We start from the raw sequence: 21,490 nt of genomic DNA, 5'->3' as shown, positions 1-21,490 counted from the left end.
ATATAGCCGTATATATATATAAGAACACGAAGCGCTAGGACCACAGGGTCGGGTTATTTTAGGGATAGACTTGTGAAGATCCTAATTAGTATATATACTTTATCATCAAATATATCTATTTGTAAATTGATTCATCGACTTATAACTTACTTAGATGCATCGATAAATATTAATCGATGATTCATCAAAACGTCTCGACCTATATATCGATTAATCTATGTCATGTATTATTAGTGATGAACGAATGAAAAAAGAAGTTATTAGCATCAATTACAATATACAATATAGTGTATGTGTGTGTGTGTGAGAAATTACTCATATACTTAATTATAACTTAGAAAATTTACTTAGATAGATGCTATTATAATTTATTAAAAGTAAATAGTTAATATAATTATTTATAAATATTATGCTTATTATTTATAAGTATTTATAATAATTGTATAGTTAAATAAAATAAATGCTTATAGTTTATAATATTTTTTATAGTTTATAATATTTTTTTAAAAAAACAAAAAAAAAGAATTTAGTTTTTTTTTAAAAAAAAACTGACCAAAGTTGGTCGGATTTTGGTCAAATGGTCAACACTTAATGTACCGACCAAAATTACCGACCAACTTTGGTTGGTAATTCTGAAATCAGAATTGAAATAACGGGGGAACCCCCATTTCTCTTACCTTTCTTCTCCAAATTTCCCCTATCTCCTCACTCAATACCTTCCCCTCTCCTTCTCTATTTCCCTCACACAAATCCCATTCCCTACCCCGCGTCTCCACCGCCCAGCTGCCGCTGTCGCCGCTGCCACTGCCGCCCCTCTCCTTCTCCACCTCCTAAAAATTCTAGGTTTGAATTACAACCCATTTCTTTATTATTTCTAGGTTTTGTTAATTAGTTATGAATTAGATTCAATTGATTAGTGTTTCAATTATTTTGTCACGACCCAAAATCCAACTAGTCGTGATGGCACCTAACCCAACCCGCTAGGTAAGCCAACTTTTAACTATCCAGTTCCAATAATAATTATTAAAGAAATTTAAGTAAATAATTATCTTAACCTTATACATTCCCCAAGAACTGGTAGTACAAATCATGAGTTTCTAAGAATAGTGTGATGACCCAAATTGTCATCTTTAAATTTAATAAGTAATTCTGTGTTCTAAAATCTCGAAAAGCACCATGTATCATTTCTCGACTTGCGTGCGCAGTCCGTAAAATTTTTCGGAAAGTTTTCATGTGAAAAACGGATTAAAATGTGAAATAGAGCTTTAAAACTCAATTGAGTTGACTTTGGTCAACATTTTTAGCAAACGGACCCGGATCAGTATTTTGACAATTTCGGTAGGTCCGTATCGTAATTGGAGACTTGGTCGTATGCCCGGAATCGAATTCCGAGATCCCTAGCCCGAGATATGGAATTTTGATAAAATATTAAAAGCTTGAAAGCTTAATGATTTTTAAGAAATTACTAATGTTGGATTTATTGACCTCGGGTCCGTATTTTGGTTTCGGAGCCCGGTATAGGTCCACTATAATATTTATGACTTGTCTGCCGAATTTGGTGAGAATCGGAGTTGATTTGACGTGATTCAGACGTCCGATTCATTTGGTCAAACTGCGTTTGGAGTTAATTATCTTAAAAATTTCCTTTGATTTGATGCCCGATTCATAGTTCTAGGTGTTATTTTGGAGATTTGATCACGCGAGCAAGTTCGTATGATGTTTTAGGACTTGTGTGCATGTTTGGTTTGGAGCCCCGAGGGCTGGGGTGAGTTTTGGATAGGCTACGGGATGATTTTCAACTTAGAAAATCTGGTTTTTGAGCTTCTGCTGTTATCTGGTGCATTGTGCTTCGCGATCGCGAAGAGTAAATTGTATGTAGTGAGTTTTACCCTTCGCGTTTGCGAATATAGGCACGCGATCACGGAAGGTAAACTTCGAGTGCACTGCGAACGCAAGGGACCAGATACGATCGCGTTGAAGGAAGGAAGGCAGGAGCTAGGCACGTCAATTGTGCTCCGTGATCGCATGAGCATTTACGCGATCGCGTAAGGCTGGAAAAATGTACTCCGCGATCGCATGAGCATTTACGCGATCGCGTAGAGTTAAAAGTTTGTGCAACCAAAATGTGCTTCGCGATCGCGAAGCCATTCCCGCAATCGCGAAGAGTAAAATGAACCTGGGCAAAAGTTGTTCTACGCGATCGCGAACGAATTTTCGCGATCACGATGAGTAAAAATCCCAGAAATAGAACTTAAGTTCTGGAAATGGAGTTACGACCCATTTTCAACTCCTTTTCATTTTTGAGCTCGGGTAAGGCGATTCTTGTGCGATTTTCATGGGAAAACATTGGGGTAAGTGTTCCTTATCCTATATTGATTATATTTCATGATTTCATACTCATTTATATCATGAATCCGTGAATTTATGGAAGAAAAATCAGATTTTTATAAAATCTTCCAAAAATAAAAAATTAAGATTTGAAGGTCCATTTGATATCGGAATTGGATAATTTTTGTATGGTTGAACTCGTAGTAGAACGGGTGTTCGGATTTTGCAATTTTTTTCGGGATTTGAGACGTGGGTCCCACTATCGAATATTTAAATAAATTTTAGATTTTTATCCGGAAAATTTGTAAATTCATATGGAATTAATTCCTATGATTCGTATTGAGTATATCGAATTGTTTGTGAATAGATTTGAATCTTTTGGAGACACATTTAAAAGGAAACGTTGTGGTCGAGTAATTGATTGGAATTTGCAAAACGAGGTAAGTGTCGTGGTTAACCTTGACTTGAATAGAACCCTTAAATTATTTGTTATGTGAAAAGCATGTGAACGGTGTATAGGCGAGGTGACGAGTGTCTATACGTCGTGAAATTAATTGTTTGCCTACTTACTTGAAAAATCATAAATTGTTTTAAATCATAAATTAATTATTATAATAATTATTTCTCTCCTATTCTTTGTCATATATTAATTCTTGAATTCCTGCATTAATTGTTACATGCTATTTGAATTATGTGTTTTAATTGTTATTTGACATTTAGCATATTAAATATTAAACTGCCTATTTTCTCCCTGATTTCCATAATAATTTGCTATTTGTCATTATTTGTTTCATAATTAAATCATAATTATTGAATGCTTGTTGTCTTATAGTTTTATATTAATTATTGCATTTATTGGAGAAATTTCTTTTATAAGAATTGATTGAAATGGATATATTTTTCACGATCCAAAATCCCACCACAGGAGTCGTGATGGCACCTAGTCTCTAAGACTAGGTAAGCCGATTTCTATTGCATTTTTGAAGCCATTTTTTTTAATTAAATAAATAATCAAAACTAATAACGAAAATAATTACAATATACAACCTCCCAAGACTGGTAGTACTGAGTCACGAGTTCTAACTGAATACATAGAATGATCAGGAGGATCGAATATACAATACTGTTTGATTACAAGTTAACAGTACAATGGAATGAAAGGACTCCAAGGGACTGCGACGACCAAGCAGCTCTACCTTGAATCCTTACGATCTCGCTTTAACTCTGCTCAAGTCTGTTATCTTCAATACCTGGCTCTGCACAAAATATGCAGAAGTGTAGAGTGAGCACAACACAGCGGTGCCCAGTAAGTATCAAGGCTAACCTCAATGGAGTAGAGACGAGGTACAGTCAAGACACTCACTAGTCTAATACCTTGTGCAATCTAGCAGTATACAATAGTACTGAAAAATAACTAGCAATGATAACAACAACTCAACCAGTGATATCACAACAAGGCAACATAAAACAATCAATGATATGCACAGTAAGACAATAAGATTACCATTTAATATCGCTCAACAATTAATAAATATAATTACACCTAGTTAAATCAAGTTCATCAATTAATTATCTTTCACATATAATTCTTACGAATAAAAATCCTTTCAAATAAATATTTTGAATATAATTCTTTCGATTAAAAAGTCACCATGTGATACCTCATTTCAAAATCATAAAAATACGAGTCTCAGCCCATTTTCATGTTTTTCATAAACACGGGTCTCAGCCCATTTTTCATATCTCCACTGCACTTTGTGCCCATAATTAAATCATCATATTTTTCCGGCACCTCGTGCCCTCATTTCATATCTCAACTGCACGGACAACTCACGTGCCAATAATCTCAATGTATATAAGATCCACATGATCAATTTATTTTACAATAAAGTAAGGTTAGAAAATCTTTAAATCAAGTAAGAAATCAATAAATGAATGAATTTATTTTAGAATCATTTGGGTGGAGAAAATAACATTTCAAATAAAATGAAACATCAGATAAACTACTGGTTTGGATAAAATTTTTATTAAATTTAAAACATATTAGTATTTTTTTCTTTTATTTAAAAACAACTCAATCATCAAAACAAGTCTAACCCAAAAATACAAAGTCTCGTACGAAAAAGTCGAGGTCAACACAATACCTCAAGAAATACAAAACACTTAATATTAGATGAAATAATACATCACGAAAAACACAAAAATTTTAAAAATTTCGGAAAAATAAAATAACCAAAGGCAAGTGCAACCATAGAGAAATATCAACAAAAGGGCACTCCCGAGGTACCTCCTTGTAGTCCCAAATCATAAATAAATTCACAATATCTCATTTCCTTATATCACTGCGGGAGCCTTCACATTTAATTTTAAAGAAATCATTTTTTTCCCGAAATAGCATCCCGTGTTTTTAGCCACCCTTATCACACCGCATGGCTTCTAATAGTTTCCCTACTAATCATGCGTTTCAAGCCACCCTTATCTCACCGCATGCATTTCAACACCCTGACCTTATATCACCGCATGACTTCTAGTAGTTCCCTTACTAGCCACGCGTTTCAAACCACCCTTATATCACCGCATGTGTATCAATATCATAATATTTCACAAATCGCACCCCATAAACAAATCTTCTTCCAACAACTTTTTGCACCGCACGAACCATATTTCCAGCAATGATAATTTAAACATGTCCATCCTACAAAAGAAGATAAATATAATTACATATTGATAAAAAGAAGTTGTAAAGTACAAAACTATAATTAATAGAGAAAAAGAGGGAACCAAATATGCCTATAGTCAACTTACTAAACATTGCAACTACTTCACCACTGAAAAATTTAAATTCTACAAAATGTTGTATATAAACATTTAGCTAAAAGAAAATTGAATATAAGTTTCAAAATTATCAGATCAAGAGAACTACTTCAAATAGAATTGAATAAATTGAGTTGTAAATCATTCAAATATTTCACATCAAAACTGAATGCTCCCCCAAACAAAGTTAATGTACCAAAACCTACTAAATACTCCCAAAGATACAATACTGTAGTCAAACCAAATACCATACAAAGATTGATTCAAGTAAATAGACTCATTTGTGCATACAGACAAAATATTTGCTGTTTATATGAAAGATAAAGTTACTTAGTATAACTTGTAGGACTTGCCTCATCCACTTCTTCCAAAATATAGCACTATAAGATCAATAAGTATAAATGGTAGCAAAAATATGAAGGCAGTAAAACAGAGTAGGGGAAACAAAAGATACAATTCACTATATGACACTGGTTCCATCAATTTCAATCTCCTCCATAGTTTTTCCAATTCATTGACAAAATCAAGAATCCTCAAATAGCTTGGTGAAATAGAAAGGAAACTATGAGTAGTACACTCGAAAGAATTCAGTATTACTAGCTATATAGGCAATGTCCAAGATATAAAATATAGCGGACCAACAAAAAAAACTATAGATTGAACAGAGTTAGTTTTTAAAAAATGAATAGACTTAACTAGTTGTGCGTTTGAAATTACATAGTAAGACCAACTCTACCGGAAACATGTACAACAGTCATGCCATAATCAAAATTATAAGTTGCAAGAAATATTGGACCATCATAAGGAAAAAGAGATGCATTCAGTAATTGAAAGTGTCAGAATAGAGACAATAGCCTTTTCCCTTGAGTTTCCTCCTAAACTGCCTAACATAAAGAAAGATAAAGGTAGGCCATGGTTTGAAATCTTTAACTAATATTCCTATGTGATTAGAGAAATATCCACTCAAGCTACTACAGAAAGAACCAAATTATCTATATATGAAATTTGTAAAGAGCAATTTCTTACTTTATGCTAAGTTAAGATGTTTTTTCTCAAAACAAGTACTGGTGAATACAATGAGAATTGTAAATGACTAAGTGATCTTTAGATAAATCAGGAGATCAACTTTTCAAATATTTAAGACAATTATCTACAAACTGATTGACTTGTAAAAACTGGGCTTAGGGGTCAAGGAAACATATACTATGAACTGTTGCATTTTGTACTGATTTCTCTTTGCAGATCAAAGGTTTAATTTCTTATTGATTAACTCATGAATATTTCTTTACATGTGTTTAAATCTCTACTGCACATTAAACAATAAATATTTCTATTAAAGCAGAGTATTACCTCACTTTCTCCATCTCATGTTTATTAGCAAGAGTTTTTCTCTCCGCACTTGTGATATCCTGAGAATAAAGGAGGAAAGTATAATTGGTAGTATAGATAATTCAAGAGCAATTATACACAAATATACAAGTGGAACTACTAACTGGCCCTAGCAATTTATTAAAAAATAGTGAATGAATGATAATTGGTAGCACAAATAAGGCTTTATGGATGTAAAACACAAAGATTTATTTCTTGAAATCCCTGTAATATTGGAAAAAGTTTGTTCTTCTGGTTTTTTGCTCATTTGTAATTACTACAACACTTTAGGCAAAACAAATACTACAACACTTCCTTAGTGCTAGCTTTATAATATAATTACCTTTCTGTAAAAAAGGAATTACTTCTTGAACCTTAAAATTCTTCGGTGCAAGACACTAAGATTTATCGATAAAACCAAGGAACAGAAAGATCACTAGAATTTTAATTTCAACAAGGCAACTAATCTTGTTAAGCTCCTAGTTAACATCACAGTAATTGTTAGATTTCACCAAATTTACTAAGAGAACAGATAACACCTAATCTCATAAAATATCCAATCCCTTGGAACTCGACAAGTCCATTGAAACCAGAGATACAAATATGACATCTTCCTTAAGATGAATAGTTGATAGTAATACTCAGATCACCAAATGTAACAATTTTCACTCTGAGTTTCCATCACTAATAAGGATAGAATCAGTACAATTGAAATGCATTAAATCAATTCTCTAACATAAATATTAAAGAAACGAATATAGACAGAACCTTTTACAGTTAGATGTGGGAATCAAAATACCACAACCAAAGAGAGACTTCCGTCCGCAAAGTCAGAAGTAACCTATTCTTTAGGAGTATTACAACCTCAAAAATATAGCCAAAGCAGATGCTAAAATCTACATCTATCCCAATTCCAAAAAGCATAAATATAACAAAAAATATAAAATTATAGTCACAATCTGCTTGTGAATCTATCAATCAATAGAAAAGAACATAATATTTTTAAGAAAAAAAGTAAAATAGAATAACCAACCGAATAAGGCATGAGACCATTGATTAGAACTGGAATGGAGCTCTAAGTACTGATGTGGATGGACCACACTATCTTTATTTAGAACCTGCAAGAAAATGGTTTATTTGATGCCCTAGTTTTTGCTTTGAGAAAGCGCCGACCCTGGTTAGGACCTCCTAACTCAAAACCTAAATCGAAGCATTCAAAGAATTGAAACCCTAAATTAGAAACAACTGAAAATAGAGATGAAAGAGCTTACAATTTCAAGCAATAGTCAAAGCACCGGAAGAAAAGGTTGTTGCTCATTTGAACCTCGTAACTCAAAGCACGAGTGGAAGGGTTGAACAAATTGGGGAAGGTGAGAGCCAAAACGAAAATAAAAAGGGGGAAGGATGCAGGAGGAAAAACGGAATGAAGTTTGCCGCGTTTGTTTTTTGCTGAAAATTGAGAAAGAGCTAAATATTCTTTTGGCCACAAGTCAAACAAGTTGTTGAAAAAAAAAAAATATTTTACCCACAAGAAAAATACTTTTGGCAACATTGATAATTTATTGTTGCCGATTTATTTATATCTTAAAATTGTTATATTACCTAAAACGTTATGGCAACAAAATTAAAACGTTAGCCAACAAGAAAAGTTTTTTGGTTAAAAGTTCTATGATATAGCAATAACTAAATAAAGTTGTTGCCATTTATTAGTATTTAGCAACAATATCATTGTTGTTGCTAAAAGATTGTTGCAAATTTTGTAGTACTGTGGGTTCTAAATTTTAAAATAAAACTCTTCTTTAAGCGGGAATCAAACCCCCATCTTTCCCAGCGAACCCATAACCCTTACCGTTGAACCAAGACCTCTTTTGTTATTGGGTTCGGCAGTATATATTTATATAGATTTAGTAAATATTTCAATACAAATACAGAGTTCCGGAAAAAGTTACTGGGTTCGCCCGAACCCGCACCCACTACTGAAGCTCCGCCCCTGCATGGCAACTACTAGTGAGTATTTATTTTTCTTTATCTCTAGTGGTGAGCACCCTCTACTTCCAACCAAGAGGTTGTGAGTTCGAGTTACGCCAAGAGCAAAGTGAGGAGTTCTTGAAGGAAGGGAGCCGAGGGTCTATCGGAAACAGCTTCTCTACCCTAGGGTAGGGGTAAGGTCTGCGTACGCACTACCCTTCTCAGACCCCACTAGTGGGATTATACTGGGTTGTTGTTGTTGTTCTATAATACCGTTATATATATGACTATGACATATTTTGTATGCCTGTATATATACATGAATGTGCATGTTGTTCTATGCATGATATTTAAATGTGTATTCTTTATGTTATATTACTCATAATTTTATTTTACTAATAACGACAGTAATATTTTTCAGTTAATATGCAGTGGATATCAAAGACACAAGCTATAGCTTCACTAGATGCTGATCATGATTTCTCGGGACTCAAGAAGTGATTTCTCCCACAACTTGCGACTTGTTTAAGAAGTTGACGTACTTCCAGCAGCGACTGCAGTGATTGCTGGCTTTGTTGTACTTGTAGTTACTATGGTATAACTAGTGATAATAGGTGTTTGGCAAATTAAAAAATGGTAAATGCCTTTGTGTTTAGTGGCAACAACTCTGCTACAGATCCTTACTACGCCTAAGTAATTCACTATAATTTCAGTATTTCTGTTGTATTATCTCGTTTCCTTGTCTTTCATGCTATCGGAGGAATAATAAAGAAATTCATGTAATGGACTCCCTATTCAGAAATAATAATGGATTTCACCCCTATATTTTTGTTGTATGTATTCTTGTATATACTCTTGTATTTTTATATTTTGTCTTGGTTGTATTCGTTGCGCGAACGAATAGAGTTGATACAAGTTGTATTAGTTAATACAGGATGTATTCGTTGAACGAACAAATACAGTAAATACAGACGTCCGGAAAGGGAAGATTTGCCGTGAATGACAAATATTGAAACAATACTTGCAAATTATAAATAGCTATGAAATTGTAGTGCTTTTTAAAAATTTCCTCTAATAATATTCACATGAGGAATGCGTAAGGCATGACCAATTCAGTACAACATATGTAAATAAGAGCTCTAATATACTACTTGGGTATATTATCTTATAGATAAGTTAAAAATTACGCGCTCTCTTATTCCTAGCGTAATTTGATTCGGCGCGGAGTTTTAAGGAAAAACAAATAACATTCAGAAATGATGTTGGGGCAAGTGCACAGAGATTCATTCTCAGAATGCTATTTAGAGATTAGTCAGTATTTATTTTATCCTGAAATTTTAACTTCAAGCATCGACTAACTCCTAAATAGCAACACTTTAGAGTTGCTATCTAGTGCCATTTCTACAATGTGATGTTTCTGAGGCTTGTGTAATGGGCTTTGTTAGAGTTAGTACAGTAGTTAAGCTTATTAAATGGATAGCTAGAAAATATATGACCTGGGCTTCCATCATGCCGACCACAATAAGATACAAACAGCAGAAAGGGATTGTTACACAAATAGCCGGTGAGATAAGTTGTTTACTTTTTTTTTCTCGCCGTTATATATAGATTTTACATTGATTATATACATGTACACACATATTATACATAAATTTTACATGTATTATATATCCACCGACTATCTTTAATTTAAGAAATTAGGTGAACAGCTATTTGGGTTAAAAGTTCTTGAGTGAGTCCATGCCTAGTAGTCTCTTGTTGAAATGACACCAGGTAACCATTTCTAATGGTGCTATTTAAAATACAACCATAATTTACAATATATTTAACTTTTAGCCACGGTTTATGGAACTGCATTCATCTTTCTCTATGAAAGTTCCCTGGTTCTATTTTTAATTTTGTAAGAAAATAAATGTAGTGTCCAATCAACCTACGAACACTTAAATGATACCTATGTGTTGACTCTCACCAACACTTATATCATAAATATAATTTTCCTTTCTGATTTGTCTCTTATATTGTTTTCTTGTTTTGCATTAGGAGAAACACCAATCATATACTAATCCACAAGCTAAGTTCACTAGTATAGACTTGTTTAGCCAGAGAGATTTTCATTACCAACACCGCCAAAGTTAACATGCGATATACAATTATACCTTGGACTATAATACACATTATTGTTTGATATTTAAAATTCTTTGCCGCAACATCATCCCCTTTTCCCTTCTCTCCCAATCCCCCTAAGTAATGATGGAAAAATATTTAAAGAAAATAAAATAAATTAAGAGAATTATAATCTACCAAATAACTGGTCGAACTCCTTAGAAGACAACTAAAACTTCACTATGTTGAACGAAATGGTTCTTCTATAATTGTCTCCAACAAAGGCTTCCTAGATCTGCATGACACCCAATACCTAAATTCTTGCCCTCCCATAAAACCTTCTAATTCATTCAAATTCAAACCTGACCATTCAACCCCTTTTCTCGACGAGTTATCTGGTATTTGTACGGGTGCTAGCGCTGAGTTTGCCGCCATCATAAAAACTTCCACATCTTTCTCCGTGATCACAGAATTCACCCTCTTCATAGGAAACATAAGGTAAATATTACCAAACTCCAAGTCTTCATCGGCCGACAAGGCGGAAAACCGTCGGCCGATGATCAACGAGCAAGAGTTTACTAAGAAGGAGTTTGGATATTCCAACATAAGTTCAGCTGCTTTTACTATCTCACGAAACTGTTGGATTTGTCCATTCGGTAGAATAACCCTAGCTGCTCTTGAATTTCTTGTCCTTGGTGAAGTAGTGCAAGAAATAAAGTTCCCCATAGAAAAAATGAAGAATTTAAAATGGAATGGTTTTAGATTGTGATTTCTTGGTTTGAGTTGATAATATTATGAAGAGTTTATGAATTGAGGAAATAACAATGAAGAGTTTTATTTATATATATCAAGAAAGCTACCCATCTATCAAAGACCGTATGTCTATCTGCTCTAAGGTCTGCGTACTCACTATCTTCCTTAGACTTCACTTGTGCGATTACACTGGATATGTAGTTGCGTCACAAAATCGGTTGTCTCCAAAAAATTAGCGAAGAAGAATAAAACCGTCAAAAATTCGTCACAGATTCCATTTATACGTTGACGAATTCTATCACAAAATGAATAAATTGTGAAATATTCAGATAGTAATCTTTGTTTTTCTTGTAGTGAAAATATACATGGACAAGGAAGAGTTTCAAGGTTTCCTATTTCTTGTTATTTTTCTTCTTCGAAATTGTTATATTTATAAAGTTGTTTCTTAGCAGAAGGTTTACTATGTAAGACGCATTAATGTACGTGGGGACTGACCTGTTAAATCCGTGGGAATGTGTTGGCAAATATTTAGGTGGGTATGGCCAAGTGGTGTGGAAGTTTTTCTTCACTTTTTCTTCAAATTTTCAACGCTTTAGTTTCATTTTCATGGTGGGGTTGGGAGAAAAAAAAAACTTGGTTAATGTGTTGCTCTTCACTAATTCATCTGTCTCAATTTATATGGATGTGTTTGGCCATATACAAAGTTTAAAAAATAAAAAATATTTTTGGAATTTAATATAAAATAAATCATAAATATTTGTGTGGCGATAAAGCATGATTTCATTAAAGTAGATGTATAAGTTAGATTTTTTCTAAAAATTAAATATGATATTTTTTCTAGACACTAAAAAATAAATTATGACATATAAATTAGGACAAAGGGAGTAATATCAATTTGTGTGGTGTATTTGAAATTGTATTCATATAGTGGTATTTCAGAGCTATTTTTCTAAAGCTCTCCTCTTTTTTGCAACCAACCCGAATTTGAATTCCTTCAAATAGTAAAACCAACAAGTTTGAAAAAAAATGAAGTTATAGACAATATTTCAGAGGATAATGAAGAAGAACGCTCTAAAAAATAGATTGTGATTTTTTCTCTAATTTCTCTCTCTAAAAATGCTCGTCTCAGCACACCGATGGTGAACTAACGTGCGCCTCGCCGGCATGGGAGGTCGAGGAAGACCTAAGAGGGTAGGTCCGATCATGAAACCAGTCAAAGAGATAATAAGTAGAACCAATAGGAATGGGAGGGAAGTTGAGAAGGAAAATGAGGGGTGCCCTAGCCCTAAAAATAGGAATGGAACAATCACTACTAAAAATCTGCTAAAAATCGACCAACTATTTCCGACCAACGTTGGTCGGTCAAAAAAAGCGACCAAAAACCGTCCAGGTTGGACGGAAACTGGGAAATTTTTTTTTTATATTTTTTTAAAACTAAATAACGACCAACGTTGGTCGGTAAATTGGTCAACGAATTGACCCAGCTGGTCAGACAAGAAAATTTTGGATTACCGACCAACGTTGGTCGGTAATCTGGATCCAATTTTTTAAAATTTAATAATTATTTTATTATTTAAAATATTTTATAATATTTAAGAATTTATATTTAAAATTACCGACCAATGTTGGTCGGTTAATGTAGGAGAAGCATTTACCGACCAACTTTGGTCGGTAATTGTTATTTTCTGGAAAATAACCGACCAAAGTTGGTCGGTTATTACGTCAACATTGATCAAACTTTCAAATTACTTTTATATTTACTATCTATATAATATAAATGTAATTCGTTAACACTTTTGTAATACAAAAAATGAATACACTAACATATACTATATATAACATGCTATTTGTAAATTGATTCATCGACTTATAACTTACTTAGATGCATCGATGAATATTAAAAACAAAACGTTTGACCTATATCGACTAATAGTAAAAACAAAACGTCTCGACTTATATCGATTAATCTAGCTATGCCATGCATTATTAGTGATGAATGAATGAAAAATAAAAGAATTAATACTAAACATCTTTGACATATATATATATATATATATATATATATATATATATATATATATATATATATATGGATCACAAATTAAATAAACGAAAGAAGCTATTAGTATTAAGTAAACGAGTTAAATTAATAGGTCAAACATGGTCAAACTTTAACAAGCTATATATATACACACTAACATATACTATAACAAGCTATATATATAGTTAAAGTATTACAGTGAAGTGTGTTTGTGTGTGTATATATATATATATATATATATATATATATATATATATATATATATATATATAGAACACGAAGCGCTAGGACCACAAGATCGGGTTCTTTTAGGGATAGACTTAGGAAGATACTAATTAGTATATATACTTTATCATCAAATATATCTATTTGTAAATTGATTCATCGACTTATAACTTACTTAGATGTATCGATGAATATTAATCGATGATTCATCAAAACGTCTCGACCTATATATCGATTAATCTATGTCATGCATTATTAGTGATGAACGAATGAAAAAAGAAGTTATTAGCATCAATTACAATATAGTGTATGTGTGTGTGTGAGAAATTACTCACATACTTAATTATAACTTAGAAAATTTACTTAGATAGATGCTATTATAATTTATTAAAATTAAATAGTTAATATAATTATTTATAAAGATTATGCTTATAGTTTATAATTATTTATAATAATTACATAGTTAAATAAAATAAATGCTTGTAGTTTATAATATTGTTTTATAGTTTATAATAGTTTAAGAAAAAAAAACACACAAAAAAAAGAATTTATTTTTAAAAAAAAAAAAAACCGACCAAAGTTGGTCGGTTTTTGGTCAAACGGTCAACACTTAATGTACCGACCAAAATTACCGACCAACTTTGGTCGGTAATTCTGAAATCAGAGAATTGAAAAATGGGGGAAACCCCCATTTCTCTAAAAAAATTCCCCTCTCTTCAGATTTTCCCTCACTCAAAACCTTCCCCTCTCCTTCTCTATTTCTCTCACATAAATCACATTCCCCACCCCGCGTTGCCACCGCCCAGCCCTCGCCGTCGCCGCACCTTAAACTCGTAGGATATGAATTGAAATTTTAGTTTTTAGGATTTGTTCTTGTGAATTGAACTTTTAGGATATGATTTGAACTTTTAAGATATGAATTGGACCTTTTGGATATGAATTGAACTTTTAGGATATAAATTGGTGTAATTAGGAAAAAATAATTATCTTGAATTAACTAAAAAAGATATAATTAATTTATAATTGTAGAATAAATTAATTTATTCTTGTGAATCGAACTTTTAGGGTATGGGTTGAATTTCTTTAGTTTAGTTAGTTTATGTTTAAACTCGTAGGATATGAATTGAAATTTTAGTTTTTAGGATTTGTTCTTGTGAATTGAACTTTTAGGATATGAATTGAACTTTTAAGATATGAATTGGACCTTTTGGATATGAATTGAACTTTTAGGATATAAATTGGTGTAATTAGAAAAAAATAATTATCTTGAATTAACTAAAAAAGATATAATTAATTTATAATTGTAGAATAAATTAATTTGTTCTTGTTTTATTTGTATAGATGGAACATCGTACTTGGATGTACAATAGAAATTATCCTAATCGGCGGGGATTGCGGGAGGATTTTGTAGAAGGGGTTGATGACTTTATTAGACATGCAATGTCACTTCCACCATACCAAAGTGAAGGAGTAATTAGGTGCCCTTGTGTCAGGTGCGATTGTATGAAGTTTAAAAAATCGGAGGAAGTTAAGCTTCATCTTTATAGGAAGGGGTTTATAGAGAATTACTTTGTGTGGACTAATCATGGAGAGATCGATGGTAGCCGTGGGATATTTCATAACATGGTTGTTGGTAAAAGTAGTAGGTCGGTGGAGAATACAAATCTTGATTCTAGAATTCAGGATATGGTTGCGGATGCTTTTGGGGTGCACTTCGGGGGTGAGCCCAATGAAAATGTTGAACAAACTCCTAATGATGACGCAAAATATTTTTATGAACAGTTAGAGGAAGCTAGTCGTACACTACGTGAAGGAAGTCCGCACTCTGAGCTGTCTGTTGCAGTTAGATTACTAAGTATCAAATCGAATTGGAATATTTTTCAAGCAGCCATGGACTCTTTCATTGACCTTATGAGTGAACTAGTTGACCCTAATATCAACTTACCTGGTGATTTCTATAAGGCAAAGAGATTGGTTTCTAAGTTAGGACTTTCGTCAATGAGAATTGATTGTTGTGAAGATGGTTGCAAGTTATATTATAAAGATGATGCAACTTTAGACAGTTGTAAATTTTGTAAAAAGCCTCGTTTCAAGAGGCTTTCCAGCGGGAATATGGTCACTGTCAAGGCGATGCATTATTTACCTCTTATACCTAGGTTAAAGAGGTTATATGCGTCGATGAGTTCTGCTCCTCATATGAGATGGCACTTTGAAAATAGAAGACCACCTGGTGTTATGTGTCATCCTTCAGATGGAGAAGCTTGGAAGCACTTTGATAGGACATATCCAGATTTTGCTAGTGAACCAAGGAACATTCGGTTAGGTCTGTGTGCGGATGGCTTCACGCCTTTTTCTATATCTGCGACACCATATTGATGTTGGCCTGTCTTTCTTACACCTTATAATCTACCATCTGAGTTGTGTATGACTAGTCCATATATATTCTTAAATTGTATTATCCCCGATCCATGTAATCCGAAATGTTTGATTGATGTATATTTGCAACCTTTGATTGATGAGCTAAAACAATTGTGGTATGATGGTGTTGAAACATATGACATATCAACCAAGCAGAATTTTAATTTGCGTGCTAATTTAATGTGGACTATTAATGATTTTCCTGCGTATGGAATGTTGTCTGGGTGGATGACTGCTGGGAAGCTAGCTTGTCCTTACTGCATGGAAAATAGTAAAGTGTTCACTTTGAAACATGTCCGAATGCAATCATGGTTTGATTGTCACCGTCAATTATTTCCTGATGATCATGAGTTTAGAAGGATGAAAAATGCATTCAAAAAGAATAAAGTGGAATATGATTCTCTACCTCCGATACTTTCAGGTGAGGAAATTTGGGAGAGGGTCCAGAACTTCAGTAAAGTTACTGAGGCTCCACCTTATAGATTCCCCGGATATGGTGTTAATCATAATTGGATGAAACAGAGTATATTTTGGGAGTCCTTATTGGAAGGATAATCTTCTCCGACACAACCTTGATGTCATGCATATTGAGAAGAATTATTTTGATAATTTGTTCAACATAATGATGGATGTTAAAGGTAAGACAAAAGATAACCCGAAGGCTAGAATGGACTTACAAGAATATTACATGCGGCCTCAATTATACTTGCAGATAGCAAACAATGGTAAGGTGTTCAAGCCCAAAGCAAGTTACACATTCACTTTGGAGGAAAGACGACAAATTTGTGATTGGGTTACAAAATTGAAGATGCCTGAGGGTTATGCGTCGAATCTTGGAAAAAAAATAGATATGGAGGTAGGGAAGTTGAGCCATTTGAAAAGTCATGACTGCCATGTTTTTATGGAGACCTTAGTGCCTATTGCATTTTGTGGTTTGCCTGAAAGAATCTGGAAACCCATCACAGAGATTAGTTTATTTTTCAAAGACTTGTGTTCTACCACATTAAGGGAAGAATACCTACTTCGGATGGACCAGAACATCCGTGTAATTTCTAGTAAGATGGAAAAAATATTCCCATATGGTTTCTTTGATGTGATGGAACACCTTCCAATACACCTTGTACACGAGGCACGACTTGGAGGGCCTGTTCAATATAGATAGATGTATCCCTTTGAGAGGTAATATTATAAGTTTGATATAATATTCTATTTTATTTGAATGTTCTTGGCTAACATGAGATTATGTAGGACAATTGGCAAATGCAAACAATTTGTTAAGCAGAGGAATAAGATTGAAGGATCTATATGCGAAGCCTATCTTGCAAAGGAAACTGCACATTTTTGTTCTTATTATTTTGAGAGTAACGTGCCATGTTCTAGGAATAGGCCCAATAGGCACACGGTCGAATGTGTGAATGATCCATTATATCCACCAATGTCCATATTCAATCAACCAGGCCGATGTTCTAAGGATGTTAGAAAGAGAAGTTTGAGTGATATGGAGTACAAGTCAGCTACACTTCATGTGTTGCTAAATTGTCCCGAAGTTGTACCATTTCTCAAGTAAGTATTGATTTATTAGTTATCAAAATGTAAAATTTACTGTGACTATATATTGATGCAACTACTAAAAATATTTGATATGTCACAGTCACTTCGTGGGTCAATTTGGCTATGATGTTGTATATACGAGATTTAATATGTGGTTCAAACAGTTTGTAAGTGTGTATATATATATGTAGTGAATGTATAAAAATTGGTTCATAAGTTGTGCTAACTTATGAATTTTTTTAACTTTATGCAGGTAAATAATCCAAATAATGGTTGTAAATCAATTTTTGAAAGATATATCTTGGGGACCTGGACTTCAGGTCACAACAATGTCTAAGTACGTAGTGAATGGTTATAAGTTTCATACAGAGGATTGCTCTAAAAATAAAAATAGCAACAACAGCGGGGTGTGGGTTCAAGGTGGTGATGGCAACCAAGTTGGAGATATTGATTATTATGGTGTGGTCAAAGAAATATTACAACTAGAATATACAGGTTGGCCATATAAGAAATTGATACTCTTTAGATGCAAGTGGTTTGACCCAAATCCAACAAGAGGTACAAGAGTACACAACCAATACAACATAATTGAGGTTAATCATACGAGGGAGTATGATCGCTATGATCCTTTCATAATTGCACATAACGTTAGGCAAGTGTATTATGCTCCTTATCCATTGCGGCGGAATAAGTCCGATTGGTGGGTTGTAATAAAAACTAAGCCTGTAGGTAGGGTGGAAGTCGAGAATGTGTTAGATGTTGCATATCAAAACGATATCTCCAATGTTCACCAAATAGTGGACGATCAGTTAGAAAATGATTTGGAACATCCTGAACGCATATTGGAAGAAGTTGATATAAATGAAGTAACAATTATAGAAAATGAGGACGAGGAATCAACTGATGAAGCTCAAACAAGTGAGGACGAAGAATTCTCGGACGAGGAACAATACGTCGATGAGGATTAAAAAGTTGGTTTTTTAAAGCACTCTCGTTTTATAGCTAGTTTCTTATATGTTTCAATCTAAATGTGTATTATATTATGCAGATGGCAGGCAAGGGTCAAGGTAATAATGACCCTACTAGTTCTCGGGGTCGAGAAAAGGGTAGGAAGGGAAATAGGAGGGTAGAAAATAATACTCCCTCTTGTCCACCCTTTTCAGAGATGCCTATGTCTTATCCTCCACCACACGGCTATACTGAGCTACCACAGAATCACGAGCCGTACACCTTCATTCAGACACCCAGTCTTCCATCACAGGGCCATAGGACTATACGTCCGACATACAGCCCAGCTGCCTCACAGCCATCTGCATCACATCCACATGGATCACATCCCTACATATCACCGCCACATGGATAGCATCCATCCATGTCACAGCCACTCGGGTCACAGCCACTCGAGTCACAGCCATCGGTATCACATCCACTTGGGTCGCATCCAGCTATGTCGCAGTCACAGGGATCGCAACCATCTTCATCATCGACTCCATCTATTGCAGGCCTTCGCCTGCGAGGCATTAGCTCTGACCCGCCTACACCGTGTTCACATGCCTCTGATACACATGCTTCGGATGGTGATGACGAGGTAGTGCATTATGATCGATATTGCAGGATCATCATAGTCCCTGAGGGTGATGGGTAAGTGTTATTCATTATTTTTTGCGTCTATTGATTTGTAACATTTTTACTAAGATATTAATGTGTTTTTATTGTTAAATTGCAGGTTCAGGCCGGGTAATAAGACTACGAGGATAATCACCAATGCCATCAGAAAGCTTTATGATGGCCCTTATGCGACTTGGACTGATTGCCCATTCTCACTGAATGAGCAAATTTTCAATCAATTTAAGGTATAAATGTTCTTTTACACAGTTTAATAATTTATATTTATGATGTTTCCATCTAATATTTAACTTTTGAAATACAGAGCAAGTGTGTATGGGAAGACCGCTATAGCGCGAAAGTGGCTACAAATTTTCATCATAAAGCTCGCAAGAGATTGGCGGATGCTTTCTCGGTTGCTAGAAAGAAGAATAAGAGGCCTGGCTGGTTACTTGAGAATTTGTGGAATGATTTGCAAAGGCAATGGCTTACCGCAGAGTTCTTAGAGAGGAGCAAAAAGGGAAAGAAAGCTCGCGCATCCGAGAAGGGAGGCTCCTTGCACACTGGAGGTGTGATCAGCCTAGGGACAATAAAAAGAAGATTGGTACGTAATTGCTTAAATTATTTTACTTTTCTAAGTATATCTATTCTGTTTATTAACTAAATTAATTTGTTTTTAGGAAAAGAAGTATGGGCGTCCAATGAGTCATGATGAGCTATTCAAGGAGACACATATTGTGAAGAAGAAGAAAGAGGGGGATCAAGATAGGTGGGTCGAGGACCGGGCCTCGACTGCATATGTAAGCTTTCAATTTTCTTTAAGTATTATAATTTACTTTTATAAAAATTTTGAAATACTGATTTAATTTAAAATAATATAGGGTCGCTACCAAAGTAACGTGGAGGAATTCATCCGTAGTCATCCAGCTGGTGAATCGGGTGAGCCAACCCAACCTTCGGACGAGGATGCTGAAAGAATATGGTTGGAGTCTGTTGGCGGTCCAAAATGGGGGAAGGTATACGGGCTTCCTACTAAAAACTTCCATCGCTATAAGTGTGGAATGCGAGGAATAGGGACTTTCTCGCAAGGTGAGCAACTTAATAGGGAGAGCCTCTCCGCTATGCGGGAGACAGTGACAAAGCTCACATCAGAGCTAGAAGCGGCCAAGGAAAGAGAAAGTCTTAGAGATGCTCAATTCCTTGGCATGAAAGCTCAGATCAGAACTCTCCTATCTAGTGGAGCTTTTCCGTTGCCCCGATCTCGTGAGTCATCTCCAGAGGGTCGACCTCCACGTGATCGTTCCTCCCATTCTGCTCGTGATCGTTTCTCCCGTCCTCCCCGTGATCGTGCTTCCCGTCCTCCACAAGACCGTTCTCTATATCGTCTTGTAAATGAAAGTTCATCAGACGGTGATGATGATGTTGTAGAAAATACCCCTTGACTTTTATTTACTTTGAACTAGACAAATAGAATCAGTTTTGAACTAGTTGTAATTAGTTTTAACTTGGTTTTGGATTTTTATGTTCAATTGAACTTTAATTTGTTAGTTTTAAAGTATTTATTGAATGTTTTGGTTGTTGTTGTTGTTGTTATTATTGTTGTGTTGTTGTTGTGTTGTTGTTGTTGTTGTTGTTGTGTTGTTGTGTTTTTGTTGTTGTTGTTGTTGTTGTTGTTGTTGTGTTGTTGTTGTTGTTGTTGTTATTATTGTTGTTGTTGTTGTTGTTGTGTTGTTGTTGTTGTGTTGTTGTTATTATTAGGTGTATTGGTATGTTGGCAGGTGGTGTAGCTTCCAAAACAGGCATTTTATGCCAAAATTAAACCTAGAAAAACCGACCAAAGTTGGTCGGTTTTTAATAAAAAAATAAATTATTCCAAAATACCGACCAAAGTTGGTCGGTTAATGAACATTGAATTCCCAGAATTCAACATTACCGACCAACTTTGGTCGGTATTTTGCCTGCACTGTTGAGATTACCGACCATAGTTGGTCGGTAATGTTTAATTTTAATTATTTTTAAAAAATATATATTTTCAATTCGACCAAAGTTGGTCGGTTTTTTTTAATTTTAATAATTAATAAAAAAAGCATAATTTAGTTAAACCGGCCAACTTTGGTCGGTAAAATTAAATTAATAAAATATGTTTCCGACCAAAGTTGGTCGGTAAGTAATTAAACTTGTCAGATGGTCGTTTTAAGCTACCGACCAACTTTGGTCGGTAAGCCATTCCGACCATCAAAACACCGTTCACACCGTAATGGTCGCATTTTGGTCGGTAATTGGCCATAACTGACCAACGTTGGTCGGTTTTTAGCG

At 34.3% G+C, this 21,490-nt stretch overlaps 1 protein-coding gene and 1 long non-coding RNA gene across 2 annotated transcripts; both read right to left on the bottom strand.

Annotated features, from left to right (window-relative positions):
* Positions 1-4,421: 4,421 nt before the first annotated feature.
* LOC104086541 (uncharacterized) lies at positions 4,422-7,964 on the bottom strand. The gene is made up of 4 exons (XR_684121.4): positions 7,782-7,964; positions 7,544-7,628; positions 6,493-6,551; positions 4,422-5,023 (listed from the first exon to the last, which is right to left on the bottom strand). It is a non-coding gene; the product is annotated as an uncharacterized lncRNA (long non-coding RNA).
* A 2,857-nt stretch (positions 7,965-10,821) lies between these two features.
* LOC104086543 (uncharacterized) lies at positions 10,822-11,307 on the bottom strand. The gene has a single exon (XM_009590833.1). The coding sequence runs from the start codon at positions 11,305-11,307 to the stop codon at positions 10,822-10,824; it is 486 nt and encodes a 161-aa protein (XP_009589128.1).
* Between the last annotated feature and the right edge of the window lie 10,183 nt (positions 11,308-21,490).

The sequence above is a fragment of the Nicotiana tomentosiformis genome, chromosome 6 (assembly GCF_000390325.3).
Source record: "Nicotiana tomentosiformis chromosome 6, ASM39032v3, whole genome shotgun sequence".
Classification (NCBI taxonomy): domain Eukaryota; kingdom Viridiplantae; phylum Streptophyta; class Magnoliopsida; order Solanales; family Solanaceae; genus Nicotiana; species Nicotiana tomentosiformis.
Note: the sequence above shows the minus strand (reverse complement) of the source record. Positions and strands in the feature narration are given on the sequence as shown.

Bases quoted from the DNA above. Each gene is read 5' to 3' on its own strand.
- LOC104086543 (XM_009590833.1), bottom strand. From the start codon at position 11,307: ATGGGGAACTTTATTTCTTGCACTACTTCACCAAGGACAAGAAATTCA.